This window comes from Alligator sinensis, unplaced genomic scaffold (genome assembly GCF_000455745.1).
Source record: "Alligator sinensis unplaced genomic scaffold, ASM45574v1 scaffold781_1, whole genome shotgun sequence".
Taxonomy (NCBI): domain Eukaryota; kingdom Metazoa; phylum Chordata; order Crocodylia; family Alligatoridae; genus Alligator; species Alligator sinensis.
Genome location: NW_005841845.1, coordinates 2427404 through 2448403, shown reverse-complemented (window position 1 = coordinate 2448403; position 21000 = coordinate 2427404). Strand labels below are relative to the sequence as shown.

Genomic DNA, 21000 nt, shown 5'->3' with positions numbered 1-21000 from the left:
TCCCTCCCTTAGTAAATCGTGAGTGAAAGCCAGGAGTAGCAATGCCCGATGCCATAGCGGTGCTACCAAAGAAACTCATCTAAAATCTCTCCCCCGCGCACCCCCCCGCCGTCCCGGCACGAGAGCACCTGGATCCAGACGGAGATGGGAAGCTGCGTGTTTTGCGAGGAGAGCAACACATTCGGTACTAACGGGGCACGGTGCCTGTTTCTGGGGGCTGACGGTGCACCCCCTCACCCTGTTCGGGGTCAGTTTGGTAAGGTGTCGAGTCCCAGGGAGGCAGCATGTTGCTTGGCTCTGAGCCGTAGATTCTCGATACTTGTCGTTTTACTGTTCAGGCTGGGGAGAGAGCTGGAAGCCTGCAGGATGGGCGAAGACCAGACCTGCTGGGCGTGGGAGAGCGACTGGTAGTAGGACTGACAATGCAGGGAGCTGAGAGGCGCCATGTTGACATTCATGCCCAGGTAGGGCATGGCCGACGGGGTGCCCATCTCGAAGGAGGAGTAATGGACCAAGTTGTTGGTGGCTGCCATGTGCTGACGGAACTGCTCCTGCAGGCGGAAGAGACTCAGGGGCGAGGAGGAGTACGAGTGAGTCTGCGCCATGCCGCTGCTGGAGGAGGGGGTCACCGTGGCACTGATGGGAGAGTCTGCGAGAGAAAGGGGGGCGGTCATTCCTTGGTAAAACAGTGCCTCTAACCAGCATCGGGGGGTGGCACAGACGCAAAAGCCTTTGGCCCAGGGATCAGGTATCCCAGTTGTAGTCATATTGGTCTAGAGGCAAAAGGAGTCAGGACTCATGGTAGAGGTGATATCTTTTATTAGACCAACTAGACTTTTGCAAAAAAATTCCTTAAAGAATTTCAGTTATTTAAAGAACTTTTTTTACAAATATCTAATTGGTTTAATAAAAGATATCACCTCTACCGCGAGTCCTGATTCCTTTTGTCCAGGGATGCTGATGCCTTTGTGATGTCTACATTGCCAAAAAGGGTATTGGCAAACCTGGGTTTTAATAATATACCATGTTATCTCGCATATCATGTGCCTCCAAAAGACACGTGTCTTGTTGCGCAAAGCAGGGGCAGAGTCTGCTCTTCAGCATCATATTACTTTGTCCTCACAAATGCCAGTGGCTCAAGCTTTAACCCCATCCCAGCCACTGCTGAATTGGCAGCAGCTGTGAAAGGGTTAAATATGTAGCTGCTATGCTGAAGGCATGGCACTCTGCCCCTCCCTTCACACTGCCAATGGGAAGAGAAGCGGTAGTATGCAAGGAAATATGGTATCACTGGGTGCATCTATATGTGCACTTGAATGCGCATTAGCTTATTTTAATGTGCATTAAAGTGTCAGCAAAAAAACAGGCTCTTTAGCATTAGTATAGGCTAATGTGCATTTTTCTAGTACTTCACAATGGAGGTACTAGATTTAAAAGGTACTAGATTTAATGCACTTTACCTAAAGCACATTAATTGAACATGTAGACCCACCCACTGAGGAGATAGAGCTTGGTTTTAATTCTGATGAGGAGTTCAGGGCACAGCCCTGATTCTCTTATGGGTTTTGATATTAGCTGCTACCATGAATGACAGCCCCAGGTGCACTGTCTTGTTCATTCAGGTTAAAATGACATTTGAGAACATGCCTGCTTTTCTGTAGTGTTGGATGTTCCCAGAACGATGGCAAGAACAATGCAATGGGCATTATTATGTACAGAAGTATGTAATGTTCAGCTGAGCCTGTTTTGCAAGTGTGTTAGGCAATCCAGTAAGAGAGGAGATGCTGGTGCCTGTCCATGAACTATTTGTGTGAACGCAGTGCTAAATAGCGCTGATTTGGGATCTTCTGCTCAGTCCTTTCTAAGAAAAACCCTCCTGTGAAGAGGACTTGTCTGGGTACAAGACCAACTAGCCAAACCTATGGCTCTACAACTGTACAACCAATATATGCCCCATTTAAGTGATTAGGGAGTCTCAAGGAGGGAAAAGGTGGGGCCTAAAATTGTTCTTTCATGAGCCTGTGCAAGTGTTTCCAATGACCCTGATTTTCCCCTACTGACATATATCCTGGATCAAAAACAGTCCCAAGCATTTCCTGTAGTGAGACCTCATGTTATAGTAGCATTCAGGGCCTTCCAAATCTATCTATCTATCTATCTATCTAGTGATGTTTCATTTTAACCATGGGGAAATGTGGATTTGGGGTTACTTTTTTTAACCAAAAATTGGGGATTTTTTTTTTAATCAGAGAAAACCAGGATCCCTGCTCATGATTTGAACCAGACTGCCCCCGCTTCCCACCCCCACCCACATGAGAGCTGGGAAACCATGACGGAGAATGTATCGGTCATTCCCAATAGCTAATCAGCCCTAATTGGTATGCCTGGGCTGGCGAATACCTGACTCCCAACCTCCTCACCCGAGACCACGTGGTGCCGCTGCCCCTCACCTGCTTTAGGACTTGCTCGCTTGCAGTTCAATGCCTTGCTGTCCACGCTAGGGCTCTTGTCTGCTTTGGTCTCTTCCAGGGGGCTCTTAAACTCCTCCTCGCGGTCTGTCTGGTCCTCGGTGGCTGACTCGCTGGCAGACTGCTCCGACAGTGTCAGGTTGAGCTCCGTGCTTACCTCGCTTGGCAGGCTCTGGGCTTTCTCCGCATCCGGGGTGGGGGTCTGCGTTTCCAGCACGGGGGCTTCCATCTTCCCCTCGCTGTGGCTCCCTTCAGAGTCCTTCTGCTTCTGCAGCTGCTCCTTCTGCAGGCTGCGCTGCTTCTTCCGGAATTTGGCTCTTCTGTTCTTAAACCAAACCTGCGACCCACAAATAAAACCAGGGGGTCAGGTGAGAAACTCAGTCAAGGCCAAATCAACAGTCACTTAGGCTGGGAGTTGTAAGGAAACCCAAGGGAATGAGACACTTGAAACCCTCTGGACCCAAATCCCACTGCACTCTAGTAGAGATTGGGCACCTCAACCCCTCAGACACTTCTAAAAACCCCAGCCGTGTTTCTGCTTCCTGAAGGATGCCTTTTAATTTTAAGTGTTTACAGGCATCTGTATTAAACCCTGATGTCTGACAGCTATAGATCTCAGGCATCAGATCGGCCAAAGGGCTGTTGTTGTACTAGTCACCCCAAAACAGTCTATATCATTCATTTGTACCTAAACTACATAGGGACAAAGTCTCGTAAAGGACAGATACCTCTTCACGTATGACAAAAGAGATCACCCTTATTATTCCCGTTTTTAAAGAAGGGGAATATGATGTGCAAAGAGGTTAAGTGACTGGACTGTGGTCACCCAGCATGTTGGCAGCAGAGCCAAGAAAAGAAACCAGGTCTCTCAAGTCCCAATCCAGTTTCCAGTGTCTACTATGATGCCCCAGATCCTAGGCTGTTCAAGGCTAAGCTAGCATGTGTGTGTGCGGTGATGTACCTAGACTCCTGGCAACCCCGGGTGAACTTTTAGTATCGGGTCCCCCTTCACCAGAGATAATAATTTTTTTGTTGCAAAAGCCTTTATCACGTCTGTGGTATCAATGTCTTTAAATAGTTTGTTCTCAATTGATAATGTTGCCAGTCTTATCCATAAGCAATATTAAAACTCTTTTTGCAATTGTAATTTTTTTTTTCATTTTTGAGCCCCCTTTCTCACCGGGCCCTGGGCGGCCACCCAGTTTGCCCATGCCTGTGTCTGGGTCTGTGTGCGTGTGGCGGTAGACAGTGCCTAACACTAAGTAAGTCCATAATCAAGGCCCAGGGTCCTAAGTTCCTACTATAGTACAAGACCAATGCACTTTGCATTTTAATTGGTTGTCATTGTTCACATCCCAGATTGGTGCATGAGATTCCCCTCACCTCACCTGTTTTGATGGCACCTCTGGGTTGTGATAATGGGAGGATCTTGTGGCAGACAAAACCAGGTCTCAAGTGCTTTGTGCCTCTTGCAGTTCCTGTGAGGTGCAGGCCGTGATAAGCTAAGTCTTGTGTGGGCCAATCAGTGGCAACGCATAGGGGGTGCGTGGGGGTGCATGTGCACCCCCTGAGAGTGTTGGTGCACCTCTTGTCAGGCCGTGCTCCCCGTTTAGGCAATGGGTGGGGATTGGGGGGGACAGGCGGGAGCGCCAGTCAGTACGATTGGCTGCGGGGGGACCTCCCCTCTCGATTGCTGACTAGATGGGGGGGGCACATGCCCCCCCCTCCCCCGACTAAGGTGGCACCAGTTGCCCATGGGGCCAATGCTTTAACATGGTACAGTGAGATGGTGTCTTGTCAGAGGGCATTTCATTATAAAACACCAGGTCAGGTGTTGGCTGTCTTAGGATGGTCAGGCAGCCTCAGGATACAGTAAGCGTGTACTGAATATCTTTGAAGAACTGGGAGGCGTCAAAATGTGACGTGGTTAAGACTGATTTATATATCCATGGTTCTCAACCTATTTGCCATGGTGGGCCGAGCCACGCTTGCAACTCTTAATGTGTTATGTGGGCTGCACCCATACAACTTACTTCCTGTGTATCCATTAAAAAAATGTTTTAACAGGATGTCACATGGGCTGCAACAGTGTGGTGATTGGGCTACTGGCAGCCAGCAGGCCATGGGTTGAGAACCACTGGATATACCCTCCATACCTCCTCCATCAAGGTAGCCTCTGGAGTGACTCTGAATTTGTCAAGATAGTCCAGAAACATAGAGAATAGATGAAAATGTTAAAAATAACTAGCTATAGCTAGCTAATACGGAGCTGTGTCTATATATGTGGTAGCTGGTGACTGGATGGTTCAAAGAAAAATGTATGTATAAAGCTGTATATTTTTAGGGGAGCTTTGGATTTGGGTACTATGGTATCAAAGAAATTATCACTGGTGGGAACTGAACCAAATTTAGAAATTTTTACTGTAACGCTATAGGGAAGTCTCCAATAGCAACGTATCCTTTGTTCAAAGTATCGGCTTGCTAGGGGCCAAGATGTTTTTCAACACCCTGCCCCATTCGACCCAAAATTTGGAATGAATTGCCCCCAAAAGGTACAATATGGTCATGATTGTTCTCCCAACAACTTACTCCGTTTGATACAACTGAAGTTCACCTGCTCAGAGTCATTTTATGAGAAAACCAATGCCACCATTGGAGACATGGCACATCACGCTGTGTATTTTCCCAGAGGAAGATTGAATATGTGGTTTGAAATAACCACTGATATTATTGGAAGGGAACAGCTGGAATGGCTTGGATTCCTGTTCCTCTGACAATGCCACAGAAATGGTGTTGGAAGAAAATAAATAAGGAGATTTTTGTGGACGTTGACATCTTCACTGCCAGCTTTTGCTGCAAAAGATGCTTCCTTAATCGTGAAAGCTTATGAATCTCTGATTAAGTTAGCCCATACGGTGCATTCCTACCCTCATTTTCCCACCCCGCTGGTCACATTAGAGGAATCTTGACAAAGTTATAGACCAAGCCAAGCCATCTCTCTGCATCCCTCTTTAAAAAATTACCATTAGTACAAACAAGGCAGAAGTTTGGCACCTGAACTCTGGCTTCTGGGAGGTTAGTACACATGGCCAGTCGCTCCCGCATCACCACATCTGGATAGTGAGTCTTCTGGAAAGTTTTCTCCAGGGCTTCCAGCTGCTGGGCAGTGAAGGCAGTGCGGCTTCTTCTCTGTTTACGATGCTGGGATCCATAGCGGGCCTCCAAAATGATGTCTTGAAATGTACAGCCGTTGGAAGACAAGAAAAGTGGCCAATTTAATTATTGGAATTTGCGTATTGAGGCCCACACGTGAAATACTTTTTTTAGCATCAGGGCCCAGAAAAAAAAAATAAAAAGGAAGAAAAAGAAAAAAGCCAGGGAAGTGAGTGTGGAAGCGTAGGGGCTGGGAAACTCATGATGGGGCCAGTCTTGTGCTTGTTGAAGTCAGTGGCAACATGTATGTTGACTTCAGGCAGAGAAGCCAGCATGAGGGTAGTTAGCAGGGATCCTCTGATTCTAAAAAATCCTCAATTTTCAGTTAAAAAAGTAACCCCAAATCTACATTTTTCCACGATCAAAATGAAACATCACTTTATACACACACACACACACACACACACATATATATACACACACACACACACATACATACACACACACATACATATATATATATATATACATACACACACACACACACACACACACATACCGATATCTATATATATACACACACACACACACATACATACACACACACATACATATATATATATATATACATACACACACACACACACACACATACATACCGATATCTATATCTATATAGATATAGATATATATATATATATAGAGAGAGAGAGATAATTAGTGGTGTTTCATTTAAATCATGGAAAAATGTGGATTTGGGGTTACTTTTTTTTAACCAAAAATTGGGGACTTTTTTTAAATCAGAGAAAAATGAGGATCCCTGGTGATTAGTGGGAAGAGGGCAAGAACTCAAGCATAGCTGCCTATGGTCTTTGTTTTTTATCTTCCCTGCTAAGGTGCGCGGCTACCAAGACATTGGGCCATTTTCCCTCTTGTTTGGCCTCTCGTATGTGGCTTATTACACAATTCAAGTCTCCAAATCAGAGCATGTAACATGTATGTTTGAGCCCCATTCATTTCAAAGCAGATGGTTAAATTCTTCCTTGAATCTCAGTAAATGACCCAATTAGGAATAGTCTCCAAATCACCCGAATGCAAGTCTCATGCTATATGCTTCAGCACCAGCCTATCCTTCCGGGTAGATGAGCTAATTCAAGGTCTCTAGGAATACAAATTGCTCCTTTGGCTCTTGGAGATGTGAAAAAGAACAACAACTTTGGGTTGAAGTCCAATAGTGTACAGCCCCAATACAATATAAAAGGGTTTTACTAGAACTGTATTTTCATGATGCCATGGGGAGGGGTGAAATCAGTGAAAACAGATTATTCTTCATATTTTAAACCTTGAAATATTATGAAGCCAAGCTCACTGCTCTCATGCATAGCAGGGAGAAAGCTGCAGCAGACACATTCGCTAAGAGAAATGTGAATAACAAGTGGAAATCGATAGGAAATTAGATCGAATAAAAATATTCTGACTTCACTAGTCTCCCTTAGACTTTTTTAAATGTAATTTGGAACCTGATTTCAAATAGGAGCAGAGATGGTCACACCAAGGGAAATAGCCCTACTAGGGACAAACGCTGCAGCTTCAGATTTTGCACAGGCAGATTAAGGTTGTTCTTTGCAATCGTTGCTCTTTATCGGAGCTTTGTTCCAAGTCCCGTGAACCCTCACTGCTGTCACGCCAGTTGGAGAACCACGCAGCTTTGGATCCAAATATCTTTGCTAACAAGCGTAGCAAATCAGCCCCGTGCCTTTTGAATATTCCTGTCCCAAACTTCCAGCTGTTTGAGCCCAGGTCCGATTTTTCGGTGCCTTTCCAGGCTCTCGCCGGAGCGCCGCGGTTTCAGCGATCGGGGAAAGGTTTGCGCAGGCTAAAGGTCGTCAGTGGAATACAAAACAGTTTGGTTCTGCATAAGGGACTTTTGTATTCAAGGAATCAAAGTGCTTTGAGCAATTAGATATTCGTAATGCAGGCACTTTGTGTAGGGCAAAGGCAGCCTCCTTCATGCATTCAGAAACAGCTCTCGACAGTGCTTGAAGGAAAGTAAAGTCTACGGGCAAGAAACAAGGTGTATCCCTAAGTGGTTTTCAAAGTCCCGTGGCGTATCGCTGTAGCTCCAGAAAGAGGGAGAAAAGACCTTGATTTAACATCTTATCTGCAGGCAGGAGCCTTTCGCACATTTTATAGTTAAACCCGCCGGCTCCCCAGAGGAACGGGCTGTTAACAAGGATCTGGGCTGCCATTATTTTAATGCTTTAACTATGTTTCCAGGCTCAGCGCAAGGAGGAGAATATAAATTGCAGGTGAGGCTTTGCCGTTACAATCTGCAACCTCTGTTTTCTGACTTAAGGTCGTTTTGCGTTTGCGCCGGTTTATTCCAACTGTCCCTGGGAGGCAGATGTGATCTATGACTCTGCACTGAAAGATATTCAGAGGTAACAAAATGTGAACCAAGTAACCGCGTAAAAGCCGACTCGCTTTCAGAGCAAGTTGCAGGTATGTCGATCCCTCTCGGCCGGGATGGTGGAAGGCATGTTTGTCTCACGAGAGGCCCGTTCGATGAATTAGCTGAAGTTATTCAGGGGTGAGATGCCAAGAAATGAACTGAACCTTGGCCGTTCAGAATATGCCAATGGCATTTTTGGTTTCCTGTTTTCAACTCTTTTTGCATTTCCCTCTTTGCTTATGGCTAGGGCTAAAAATATAAAGCCATGTATATCCCATAGCCGTGAGTGTAGCCTCCCCCCATCGTTAGACTCAAGGCCTCCTTTGAAAACACCAGCTCTTAGTTTTCACTCTTTTTTTTTACCACAAAACATCAGAGCAATTTTTCTGTTGCCAAGAAGCTGGAAAGATCACAGCAGGGCGGTATATTTGTGATACTGTGGATTCCCATTTGAACCTCTGGGTTTATCTTGCGAATCACATGCACGTGTTTGCACACTCAACAGTGCTGATATGGAGTGGCGCCCTTAAAAGGATCTCGTGGCACTCCGCTCAAGAGTCACTGCCTTATAGCATGTGGAAACTGCTGCTTTCTTGGGAAGCTTCCCGAGAAACCCGGATTCATTTGTATACAGCAGTAGCAGCCAATGGTGAAAAATTCTCCTGGCGTGCAAGGGTTGACACAAGTGACAGTGCCTGTTTCCAAAAGCTGTATTTGCTAAATGCATGTAGAGGCACAGAGGAGGGAAAGTAACCTGAGCTGGACCTCCTGACCCCCATTCCTTGATGGCTTCCATGTCTTTGTAGGAGGCCAGTCCCAATGAGACCCTCTTGAGCACCAGAGAATCGTTGAATCACAGACAATGAGGGCTGGAAGGGACCTCGGGAGGTCACATCTAGTCCAACCCCCTGCTCCAAGCAGGACCAGCCCCAACTCCATCATCCCAGACAAGGCTTTGTCTACCTGGGTCTTCAAACCTCCAAGGATGGAGACTGCACCACCTCTCTGGGTAACCTGTTCCAATGTTTTAATACCCTCCTCCTGAGTTTTTCCTAATATCCAACCTCAACTTCCCTTGCTGCAGCTTGAGCCCATCGCTCCTTGTCCTGTCATCTGCCCCCACTGAGACCAGCCCAGCCCCATCCTCTTTGCAGGGAGGTGAAGGCTGCTATTCAATCCCTCGGTCTTCTCTTCTGCAGACTAAATCAGCCCAGTTCCCTCAAACTGTCCAAAGCATCCCGTCTCTCAGCCTGTCCAATGTATTTGGGTGCTTCTATGAAGCTCTTGCTGTTCATCCAACCTCGGTTTAATGCGTCCCCTGGATGTTGCTTATCGCTGCTTACTTTGACTCCTCCTTTTCTTCTCAACACCATTTCATGCCCTCCAGCGGGATATCTCGCCACCCAGACCCCTGACCTCATCCCCTTCCCTACCGCTGCATCACGCCAGTGCTATTGCTGTTAGCCGTTAACATCACAGGAGCTTCTAGTGCAGTGATTCTCAACCGGGATGCTGTCGCACCCTGGGGTGCCTTGAGACCCTTTCAGGGGTGTCGCGGCATGGATAGGTGTGCGCACATGGTTTGCAAGATAAAACCCAGAGATTTCAAATAGGAATCCAGAGTGTCAAAACCAGTGTGCCCAGCTGTGGTCTTTCTGAGCTCTCTGCAACAGAAACATTGCTCTATTATTTTTCCATAATCAAAAACAGAGTGAAAACTAAAAGCTGGCATTTTCCAAGGCAGGACTTGAGTCTAACTAGAGGTGCCTCAAGTCCAAACAGGTTAAGACCCACTGACCTCAAGCAAGTCAGGACCTTCATTGTGCTCGGAGCTGTACAAAATATTTCTGCTCCCAAGAAGTCATGGGGTCTCTGCCATGCCTGCTAAGGTCAGATTATGCCTCTGGGCATCACCTTGCCAGATTAATCAGTGGCTGCCTAACATTGCTGCTCCTCAGCTGTCATAATTATGTCTTTCTGCAGTATTTTAAATGAACAAAGTGATTTACAAAGCCATGAACACGTGGCCTCCTACCCTCAAGCCCAAGACAGCAAGTCTGGTACCGGATGTTCAGGAGGGATCAGCTGAGCTGAGGTCAATATAAGTTCCCAGGGAAGCAGAGTGTTTTGGGGAGATGACGCATTTGATGGGACAAGAAATGGGAGATGTTTAGAAGAGGCATCATGAATAAATCTGCATTACTGAGAACAGGAGACTCTCCAGCTAGGACAAGAGCCCTGCACGAATGACAGCAGAGCTGCTGCTTTGTCGTTCTGATTATCAGTCGACATTGCACAGAAATCCGACGCCGTGTTTTCAGATTCAATTTTAGGGGGAAAAACCCAGCTTTTCCCCTGAATATAAGTCAGTAACAACAGATAAAGACCTTGAAGTGCTCTTACTTTTACAAAAAATCCCGTGGGAGAATTAGAAGAAAACAGGAGAGGAGAGTTAAATGCACTAAAAATATTAAAAACTGCAAAGCCGTTGGTATTTTTATTGCACGCACAAAAATGCTGCCAGTACAGCACTCAAGACTGCCAGGGTCCTGAAGGTTGGATTGACTGCTTATAAATTGGGTATTTCATAAATATTTTTAGAAGTATTTTATGCTTCTGTTGATGGAAAAAAAGGCAGACTTTTAACCAGAACAACACAGTGCTTTTTAAAGGTCACAGCAGAAAACCCAATGGGAAGAGCTTGACCACACACCTGTCTAACCCCTGAATGGATAAAGTACCTGGTGGGTAGTAGGAGAAGAAGTTGGATTGATGGCTCAAGACCCACTTCAGTCCTGTTTTATGAACTTAAGTAGAAGTTGTGCCTTGTGTTTGCACTGGGGTGAATTATTTCGCCCTTGGGGTTTCAGTGGGTCTGCAGAGGGATATAGTAGCTCTTTGCCCAGGAGAGAAGGTCCTACCCCCAGATCTCTGATTCAGATGGGGTTACCTACCCCCAGATCTCTCTGGTTCAGATGGGGTTACCCCCAGATCTCTCTGGTTCAGATGGGGTTACCTACCCCCAGATCTCTCTGGTTCAGATGGGGTTACCTACCCCCAGATCTCTGATTCAGATGGGGTTGTCCTGTAGACACAGGGCAGCTGCTCTGCCCTGTTCAGACGGGTCTGAGATTCTGCACGGGCGAAGAGCGCGACTCGGCGTGAGCACATGCCATTCCCAGCGTTAAAGGCAAAATCCATAAGTTGTTCTTACCAGCCAGTCTCTCTGCCAAGGTGAGGGCATGCACCGAGGGTCTGTAGTCGGGGGCATGCTGGGCTTGCTGTGCTGCCTGCTGGTGGAGGTTGTACATGGCACTCAGAGAATTCATGGCGTGAAGAGAGTACCCATTCACTCCATAGTGCTGCATGGCGACATCAACCTGGAAAGCCCCAAGCAGAAAAGGCCCAGTTAGAAACGCATTCATCCCAACCACCTGCCGACGAGCTGGGGAGCATTGCATTCATGCCACGGCATTAATGTTACCCATCTCAGGTGGGTGCTGGGACATTGCCCTGCATCTGTGTTCATAGAGGACCTCCGGCAGAAGGCATTACATCGAGACGGACGTACTGCCTGTGAAGTCAGGGTGGAGAAACTATCTTAAGAACAAGAGGCAAGATAAAGTTGCTAAAATTATTTGCTGGCTGCCTTACAAATACTTAACCACACAACTAGAGCCAATTCTGTGCACTGAAGAGGCACATTCACTAGTCCGTTAGCAGTAGCAAGACTTTGCATGGATCCGACGGGAACATTTGACCCCAAATCCAATTCTGTGCACTGAAGAAGCACATTCACTAGTCCGTTAGCGGCAGCAAGACTTTGCATGGATCCGACGGGAACATTTGACCCCAAATCCTAATTTTGCAAAGAAACGGTGATGGGAAATTAACTGCCATTAATCATAGAGGGAGGTGGGGAACCGTCCACATCTCCTCTGCTTTCCTAACAGGATTTCATTTTTGCATGTAGAAGACTTTCCGCTGTCCAGGATAGCATCTCAACAAGGAGGAGGGCGCATGCGATATGAAAGCAACCACTGACATCAATAACAGGGCTTTAGGGTTTGTCCATCGTGAGCTAGCGGAGGCATGGTATGCTATGGGAACGTCAATGAAAATTCCCTTATGGCTGCATCAAGTGTCTTTGACTCTTGGCCCTAGGAATGGGAAAGACCCTCTTTCCCATCTCACAAAGCCCATATATGTTGCCTCCACCCGGTTGTCTTCATCGAGAGAATGGCCTTTGCAGTGCCCTGGACTCATCTCTCCACGGAAATCTGATATGCCGCCTTCTTTACACGAAGTCTACTTTCCATCTGAGTTATCAGAGACTTTATAATCAGCAGCTCTGGATTCACTCCTAAACGGGTCTTCAGTCTTATAGATGAAGAAAGCTAGCCTAATTGATATCACAACACCCATCCCACTCCATAGACAGACTAGTGTAACTTGATCGTGCTCAGAGATCATTAGGGGAGAAGAAATTTTGTTCCGCACAGGGATCACACACCAAGCCTACCGGCCGCTTTAAGCTACGGCTGGCTGAAACTGCGTGCAAATAGTTTGTTTTCTGGAAATACATTTCAGATTGACCAAAACTGCTTGAATTGATTATGCAAATAACTTCAGCCAAAGTGGGTGGAAAAAAACCCCATTGATAAGCCCAGGCCTGAATGCTTTTGCTTTAATGTTGTAGCCTTAAAATATTTCTATCTGGGGGTTTTGAAATGGTTTGTTTCAACTTGCCGCTGAATTCAAAAGGTAAAGCATCCAAAAATGAAGCAAAGTTTGGCTCAACCTTTCATTTTGATGATGGGGTGGATGGAAAACAACAGCAAATCATTTTGGGTAGAATTGATATGAAAAACGGGTGTTTTCCAGTTCAGCTGTCAGCTGGAAGAAAAAAAATCACAGGGGTTTTATCCTACGCTTACAAAGTAAAGTTGGAGAGGGGCTCATGAAAGGTGGAAGACTTTCATTTATATTTGGTATAGGAAAAATCCCTCAAGCAGTGTGTGTCTGGTGGCACAAACTCATTCAGATAGCTCTGAAAACCTGACCCAGAAGGTCTAGTGCCCAATATCAGGTTTCCATCTTCTAAACATTTCTTTGCGGCGTCGGCACGTAAAGCGTGGGATAAATGGCCCTTCTCTCCATATAACTTGCTGAACGATTCCCCTGTACTAGAGTCCTTCTGCTTGAGTTGTCCCAAAGACCTTTTTCTTGGGAAAATCTCTAATAACCCTCACTTCAGGCATGCAGGGTCTAGTGCGAGTACAAAATATGTAACTTTTTTATTATAATAAAAAATCCTAATGCTTTTTGACAGTGCAGAGTCTTTTGCTTTCCTCGAAAGCCACTCCCTTGGCTTTAATGTAAAATGGTTTCGGAAATTACCTCCTGGTGCTGAGCGGTAGCAAGCGTCTTTAGCGGGTGCTCACAAGCCTAATTTAGCTTAGCATATGCACGCAGCTAATTAATGCTCCAGCGCAGCCCTGCACCCTGGCGCACACTGCTCACTTTCCAGGCATCAAACAGAAAAGCCTGTAGCTCAGCTTAAGTGGTCCATGTGCTGCGTACCCCTCCAGGCATGTGCACGACTGGCAGCAACCTGGCGTATATTGGCAGGGGCAGAGGATAGCAATCTAAGCAAATTACACCACTACTCCATAGGCAAGATCTCCACTGCCACAGCCAATATACGCCAGGTTGCTGCGAGTCGTGCACAGTCCTGGAGTGAAACTGGCCTTGGTGGGGTTTCACTTGTGGTTCAGGGATATACTGGAGAGTTTGGCCCGGAGCTGGAAGCATGTTGGGCTGAAAAATGCAGCATCTGCTTCGTGGTAGCTGGTTTCATCGATTCATTTGCAGGTCAAAATGAACATTGCCTCTGGTGCCTTTCCCCACGTACCCCAGGAAGAAAGGCAAGGCTGGCTCTGTCTATGCTGGCAGCTCTTTTCTAGCCACAAACCTCTTGAGCTCTGATGCTTTTCCAGCCCTTTCCTCTACATTTGGTTCCTGGTTTTTCTAATGAAATACTGGCCACCGCTGAAGTTGCCTTCACGCTTGTACACAAGTATGCTCCGACCTCCGGCACACTGACTCCAGAGCCCCTGGTATATCTAACCCCCAGCTATGCCTGACCTTTCTGCTGCTTCAAAGCATTAATTGGGTTTTTTTAGAGCACTCGTCCAGACCTTGTATTGCTTTCAGTCGCAGTTAAGAAGAGACCCAGCTGCTGGCAATGCTGCCAACAGTGGCTCGGTTTCCAAGAGTAGGCATTGCCATCAAGACCGAGGCTAGATTTTCTCTTGGTTTAGATGAACGTAGCTCCAGTGAAGTCAATGGAGCCAGTACAGTTTTTACCTCCCTGTGGGATGTGGCTCATCTAGACCCGTCTTTCTGTACAAATGCAAGCCAGGTTAAGAACCATAGGCAATACGGGTTGGAAGGGACCCCAGGAGGTCACATTTAGTCGAGTGTTTTTCACCTTTTATGTACCATTTGTGAACATCAATGGCCAGTCCTGACCCAATGCCCCTCACTCTCAACCCGCTGCCCCCACCCCCGGACCCCAGGGTGTGCGGCATGGGGGACCCCCAAGCAGCCCCTTGCAGGCTCGAGCTCTGCCAGCCTGCAAGAAAAAAGCCATGGTTTTTCTCCTTTAAAGGAGAATCCATTTTTCAAGTCTGTCGATCCATTTTTCAAGTTTGCAACCCTTTCATATATTCATGTGACCCACTTTTGGGTTGCAACCCATAGGTTGAGAAACGCTGCTCTACTCCGGCCCCCTGCTCCAAGCAGGACCAGCCCCAACTACATCATCCCAGGCAAGGCTTTTTCCAGCTGTGTCTTAAACACCCCCAAGGATGGAGCTGCCACCACCTCCCTGAGTAGCCTGCTCCAGAGCTGCACCACCCTCCTAGTGAGAAAGTTTTCCCTAATATCCAACCTCAACTTCCCTTGCTGCAGCTTGAGACCATTCCTCCTCAACCCCCATCAGGGTTGGGAATTTGCAGCACTGTGATGTGGATCGGGTTTTCTTTTCTGATGCAGTGTGCACACCTTTGTGGCTTAAAATCCCCACACTAGCAGGTTCAGAGCACAGTGGAACGGCAATCCTATTGGAGAGATGGGCCATCTCCAAGCCCAGTTTATTTCTAATTGCTGCTTCATTTCTCGAGTAAGATTTCTATTTGTTTGCACAAAGCCTTTCACCCTCACTCCCTCTGCAAGTCTTAATGGCTGGTAGAAAACACATTCATTGGAGAAAAAAAAAAAAAAGATTTAAAAATAATTAAGGAAACATGAATCCTATCGATATACATTGCAGTTTTATCAATAATTGTCTGGCATGTTGCACTGCAGATGACGGATGTAACTTCTTTGTAGCTGGCAGAATACATACAGCGGCACCAATCCAGGGATTCGGGGGCCAGTGGCGGTTTACATTCGTTGTTTTTTTTTAACCTAGTCGACAAGAGTTAACCGAGATTGCACAGCACCCTGGTTTAGATGTCATTTAACTCAATGCGTCTTCCTAACAAATAAATTAAATATTTAAAAGACACCATGCAGCAATTTCTTTTTTTTTTTTTTAAAGCAGAGGAGGTCATTCATCAAACCACCGCTGTGTTTCACAAGCTGTCGAATTGTGCTTACATTGGTTAAAATAATCTTTATATTTCATTAAGCAACCAAATAAGCAGATCTTCCCCACTGGCTGTATAGATGGCTTTAATTTTCAAAATCTGCAAATGCATCTTTTATGTCTCCCGGTGGCTGGAGGGCCTGGTTAATAACCACCGCCAATCAGAGAATAAAAGCAGAGTTTGATTAGGTGTTACTTTGTATAAATTAGCATTGCGCCGTGAAGGAACCTATCCTAAATTGTCATTGATTAAGTGGGGAAGGAAGCTTCACCTTGTGTCATCGTAATGGCCTGTAGCTTTCTCAGACGGCTCTTGTGCGTAGATGAGAGACTCCAAGAGGGACGAGGGTTAGAGAGGAAAGGAAGAGGGATTTGAAGGTGGGGATAATGCATTATCTGCAGTGAATGGAAACTGCAGAGGGCTATCTGCATTTCTTGTACATCCATTGACTGCTGGGACTGCTCTGCAGTATTTGCTGTGCGAACAACCAGCACCGTACCTAGACTCCTGGCGGGCCCGGGCGAACATTTGGTATCAGGCCCCCTTTCACCAAAGATAATGAAAATAAAATAAAATAATAATAATTTTCGAGCCCCCTTTCTGTCTGGGCCCTGAGCGGCCGCCCGGTTCACCCATGCCTGTGTCCGGCCCTGCCAAGAATAGGGAGCTGTGGATCTCCATGGGGCCCCTTGTACTGACCGCCTTTTGCTTCTAGAGGAGTTGGACCAGGTCTTGATCCCCTTGTTGTACCAGGTGATCATGGCACTCAGCTCACTGATTTGGGCTTACAGAAGAGGCTGCTCAGCCTTGGGCTCCAACTGCTTAACTCCATGAAGGAATCAGTAGGCACGTCTACACGAGATGCTAAAGAAGCAGGAGACTAATCCTACCGCGCATTAGTGCATCGCAGCAAAAGCTATGCTAATGTGCAGTAGAATGAGTCTCCTGTTCATTAGCGTCACTTAAAAGACGTGCACGGGCACTACTGTGCAGTAAGACCAGTTATTATGCATTAAGCTTAGTACCTATTATTACCTGCATTACAGATACTAAACTTAATGCGCAGTAATTATGGCGCATTAATGCACCTGTAGATGTGCCCAATGGCACCTTAAGTGCCAACAGGTATCAAATCCAGCAGTTAGGCACCCCCATGTCAGCCCCTCGAAGCACCTACATTCTCCCACTGCCCAAATTTTGCAGCTACTTGTGCCGGGTACCTCCATGTCCTGATGCCCCGATGCATCATGGAGTCCTTACTTCCCCATAAACTCCAGCAGGATTCTCAAACCAGACATCCCCCATCTCCCTTGCAGTGGAGCCCAACCCCATTCAGCCATCCGCAAAAGCAAGTGGGGAGGAGAGGGTGGTGCCATGATGCTCCGTAGCTCCATGATAGAGCAGCATGGAAGACCCACATTCAGCTCCCTCTCTCTGCTTGATCTCGGACCAGAGTTTGCACAAAGGTCTACATCTCCCAGGCAAATACCCTAGCCACCAGTGCCAGTGGGTTAGGAACGGATGTGTCATGGTATCTCCCATTGACTCCCTTCTACTGAGCCTAAACAATTTGAATATTTGTGAGCTGGCAACTGAACCTCATTCTCCTAAATGCGTGGCTTAACTCCCAGCTTGGAGTCCCTTGCTCTTTCTGGCCCAATGACTGTGGCCCCGTGCCTTTCCAGCAGTCCCGTTGGCCAACCCAAGCAGCCCCCAGGCTTCTGTGGGCCTTGCTGTTGAGTCCTATCACCCTCCTGGCAAGCGGATCTCAGCTCAGGGGAGTTTGGGTCAATGGTAGGACACGTCTCAGTCATTGCACAGCTGAGTTTTGTGACACCTTCTAGTGGATCTTTTAGTGGACCTGATTCTGCAGCGTTTCCTACTCAAATGCATCTCATTTGGGCAAGTAAATCTCCACTCCAGTTGCTGGCAGTGCAAGTAGGCACAGTGGGTTTGGTCCCATGTATTTACAGTACAAGGTAGTGTATGCAACATGGGTTGGCACTCCTGTAGAGTGGCAGGCTGGGCTGCCAATCCCCTCCCTGCTCTATGCCCTGCTTTGCTTCCTCGGATGCCCCCCGAAACCATGTCAAATAGCAACAGGAATGGCAAATTTGAAAGCAAGGGCATAGAGCAGGAGATTTTAAGCCACTGTATTAACGAGGCCTCTTTAGATCCAGGTTTTCCCCCCATGCTGCCGAATCAGACCTGCATGGGCCATATTCAGTCCAATCACTGTAGGCTGCCCAGCCCTGGTGTACAGCATTGATTTCCCTAGATCATGAAGAGCAAGATCCTCGGCTGCCGTACCTTACTGTAGTTTCCTTACGGCCGGCCAAGGGTCTGAGCCTTCTCAATTGAGCAAACACATAAGGCCAAGCCCTCAGGTGGTATAATTAGAGAGTTACAGGTGACAAATATTTCTCAGGACAAAGACTTTTATCCTCAGATCCTAGGTACAAGCTCACTGTACCCGTGGAGTACCCAAATGAACACAATCAAGGCTAACTCAAGCAAATGTTTCTAAGATGGGCCTGTTTCGATGCTGGTCAAAACCCAGGGCAATCAAATCCAGATTAAATCTGGTTGTCTCTTTTTAGCTACACTGCTCTGCATCCGCTGAGGAGCTTGACCCTTTATGCTCATTCATTAAACATGGGCCAAAATTTCCCATCCACACCAATGGTCATTTTCTGTAGGTGACCTTGCATGAGCGCAAGACCAAAAAGCAAGACCAAAAAGCCTGGCATTCCTGTTGAAAGGCTTTAAGGGTCATCTGCATTTGTTTTAATACAAGTAATTTTTCTAATACTAAATGTGGCTATTTTGCAAAGCATGTTCATAAATAGGCTGTAGATAGATGAGCATACATTGCAGCAGCAGCTTGAGATTTTCCATACGTGGTGGAGGAGAGCCAGAAATAAAGATGGACATACAGAATTGGCATTTAGGAATATTTTTGGGCACTTGCTGTTATTTTAATTTGCATTTGTTGGGGCTGGTCCTGCTTGGAGCAGGGGGTTGGACTACATGTGACCTTCTGTGGTCCCTTCCAACCCTCATTTTCTATGATTCAAGTTCTCCCATTGTAGACTATCTGAGGGTATGTTCAATCTATATACAAATTATTACAGTAATTTAAAGCATCAAATAGTGAAAAATGCATTAATATATCCTCCTTCCAGCCTTAATGACATGTCCACTGATTAAAGTTACCAACTTCATGCAAAATCTCTGGGTTTGCCTACATGGGACATGGATCAGAGTAAGCTAATCACAAGAGCATCTTGTGTAGATATTATAATCTGGAATAAATGTTACTTTTATTCCAGAATAGTTTCTCTTGAGTTTTATTCCTGAATCCATTTTGTCTCTGTGAGAAGATCCTCTGAGATCACTTATTCTGGTCAGTTTTCCCAAACAGACAAGTCCTGATTTGAAGAAAGAAATCTTGTAATATTGAAAATTAGATAGAAAAGAGTCTGGGGTTAAGCACACTAAGCAAACAGACTAACAATTTAAAGTGGTATTTAAAAAAAAAATGAGTGGGTACTAGACAAACCCTTATAGCAAAATAACCCATGAATTGAATTAGTTACCTTGGTTGAAGCTGCATCTGTTTGCAACCATCCCAGGTCACTTAAAGCAAACAGGCAAGTATTACTTGTTCCTCCTCCTGTCTAGCAGTGAAGACCAATGAATGCCTTGGCTGTGCGAGTTATCCCAGGATAAATGAATGTCTGTCCAGTCCTGATCCTGGTATTATTATGATAGTATTGAAAATTTTGGAAATTATACCAGGGTGCGTGTACCTCTGCTTATGTCCCGAGACAGGCAGTCTGAGCATTGCCGGGGTCTTGGGCATCTCTGTTCCCCCGCATCTTTCTTTTAAAAAAGAAATTAGTTCTTCCCTACCTTGTAGTTGTGCCGCAAGATCTAATCCACTGATACTTAATGAGGTGGTCAGAGGAGAGCCCTGCTAATGCCTATAAAATAAGGGTTGAAAGGTTATACTCCTCTTTTGATGGACCAACGGCAGGAATAAATCCCAGAGCTGCACCTGCACTGGGCTAACCCTGCTGGTGAAGGCATCTCACATGAGTTCATGTGTAATGAGCAGGGATCCTGGTTTTCTATGACAAAAAAAAATCCTCAATTTTCAGATAAAAAAAGTAACCCCAAATCCACATTCATCTGTGATCAAAATGAAACACCACTAATGTCTATTTATCTATCTATCTATCTATCTATCTAGAAAGATATATCTATATCTATATATCTATTTATTAGTGGTGTTTCATTTTGATCATGGAAAAATGTGGATTTGGGGTTACTTTTTTTATCTGAAAATTGGGGATTTTTTTTTTTATCAGAGAAAACCAGGATTCCTGGTAATGAGAGGGAGTTAGCCAGGCCAGTTGGCCTTTGTAGATTAAAAATTGAACACTTTAGGCTGCCCCTCTTAGGAAAGTACAGTCTGCAGAAGGTGGTAGAAACTGTGAAAGCGTTTCATGGTCTCCAAATGTAGCCTTGGATGTAGATCACAATTCAGTACAGTGCTGTATTGATGGCAAATGGAAATGGGTTTGGCATATAGAAGGTCAGGCTTCCAGCCAGACGTGTGTTTGGGGGCAATATCCACCTCCAGCAGAGCAAAGGACTCTTACTATGTAGAGGATTTTACCATGGCCATGTATTTCCCCAGCTGGGAATTTTCCTAAATGGAGAAACAAATTAAAAAAACAAACCCAACACAACTTTGTTAATATAGCATCAGCTATTTGAAGTAAAAGCAGATGCTTCCACATGACAGTTGCTTTTACTATAATTAGAACAAGTCCACGCGCTTCATGAAAACCTAGAATTGTATGTTGAAAATCAGGGATATATCTATATCTATATCATTTTTTTGCATAGCATGTCTTGGGCCTATTTTCACTGCATAGTCATGTTTTAAATTTGGCGAGACAAATAATGAATCTCTGCCTATATGTGTATGACAGTGACTCAGGACACCATCCTGATGGATAAGTTGTATGTGTTTAGTGTTAAAATGAATCTAAAGGAGTCATAAATAAATGTTCCCTGCAGGAGGTCTGCCTCAATGCAATTTTTTTATTTCCTTAAATTTTTAAGACATAGAAGGTCCAAAATTCGCAGATGATCACACATCGTACATTTTAAATCAATTTTGTTGCCACTGTGAGGCCAAACCTCAAAGGAAATGCTCGTTTTTGTAGCTGATTAAATATAAATAATTTGAAATATTGCA

At 45.7% G+C, this 21000-nt stretch overlaps 1 protein-coding gene across 2 annotated transcripts; it reads right to left on the bottom strand.

Annotated features, from left to right (window-relative positions):
- Positions 1 to 248: 248 nt before the first annotated feature.
- On the bottom strand, positions 249 to 11450 carry DMBX1 (diencephalon/mesencephalon homeobox 1). Of its 2 annotated transcripts, none has more exons than XM_006015760.2 (4): positions 11288 to 11450; positions 5523 to 5701; positions 2451 to 2805; positions 249 to 649 (listed from the first exon to the last, which is right to left on the bottom strand). In XM_006015760.2, exons 1-4 carry the CDS (start codon positions 11439 to 11441, stop codon positions 249 to 251), a joined length of 1089 nt encoding a protein of 362 aa, XP_006015822.1. In that variant the 5' UTR covers positions 11442 to 11450. The 2 variants fall into 2 exon arrangements, with proteins under 2 accessions (XP_006015822.1, XP_006015821.1); XM_006015759.1 differs by having other exon boundaries at positions 5523 to 5718; positions 11290 to 11441.
- Positions 11451 to 21000: the final 9550 nt, after the last annotated feature.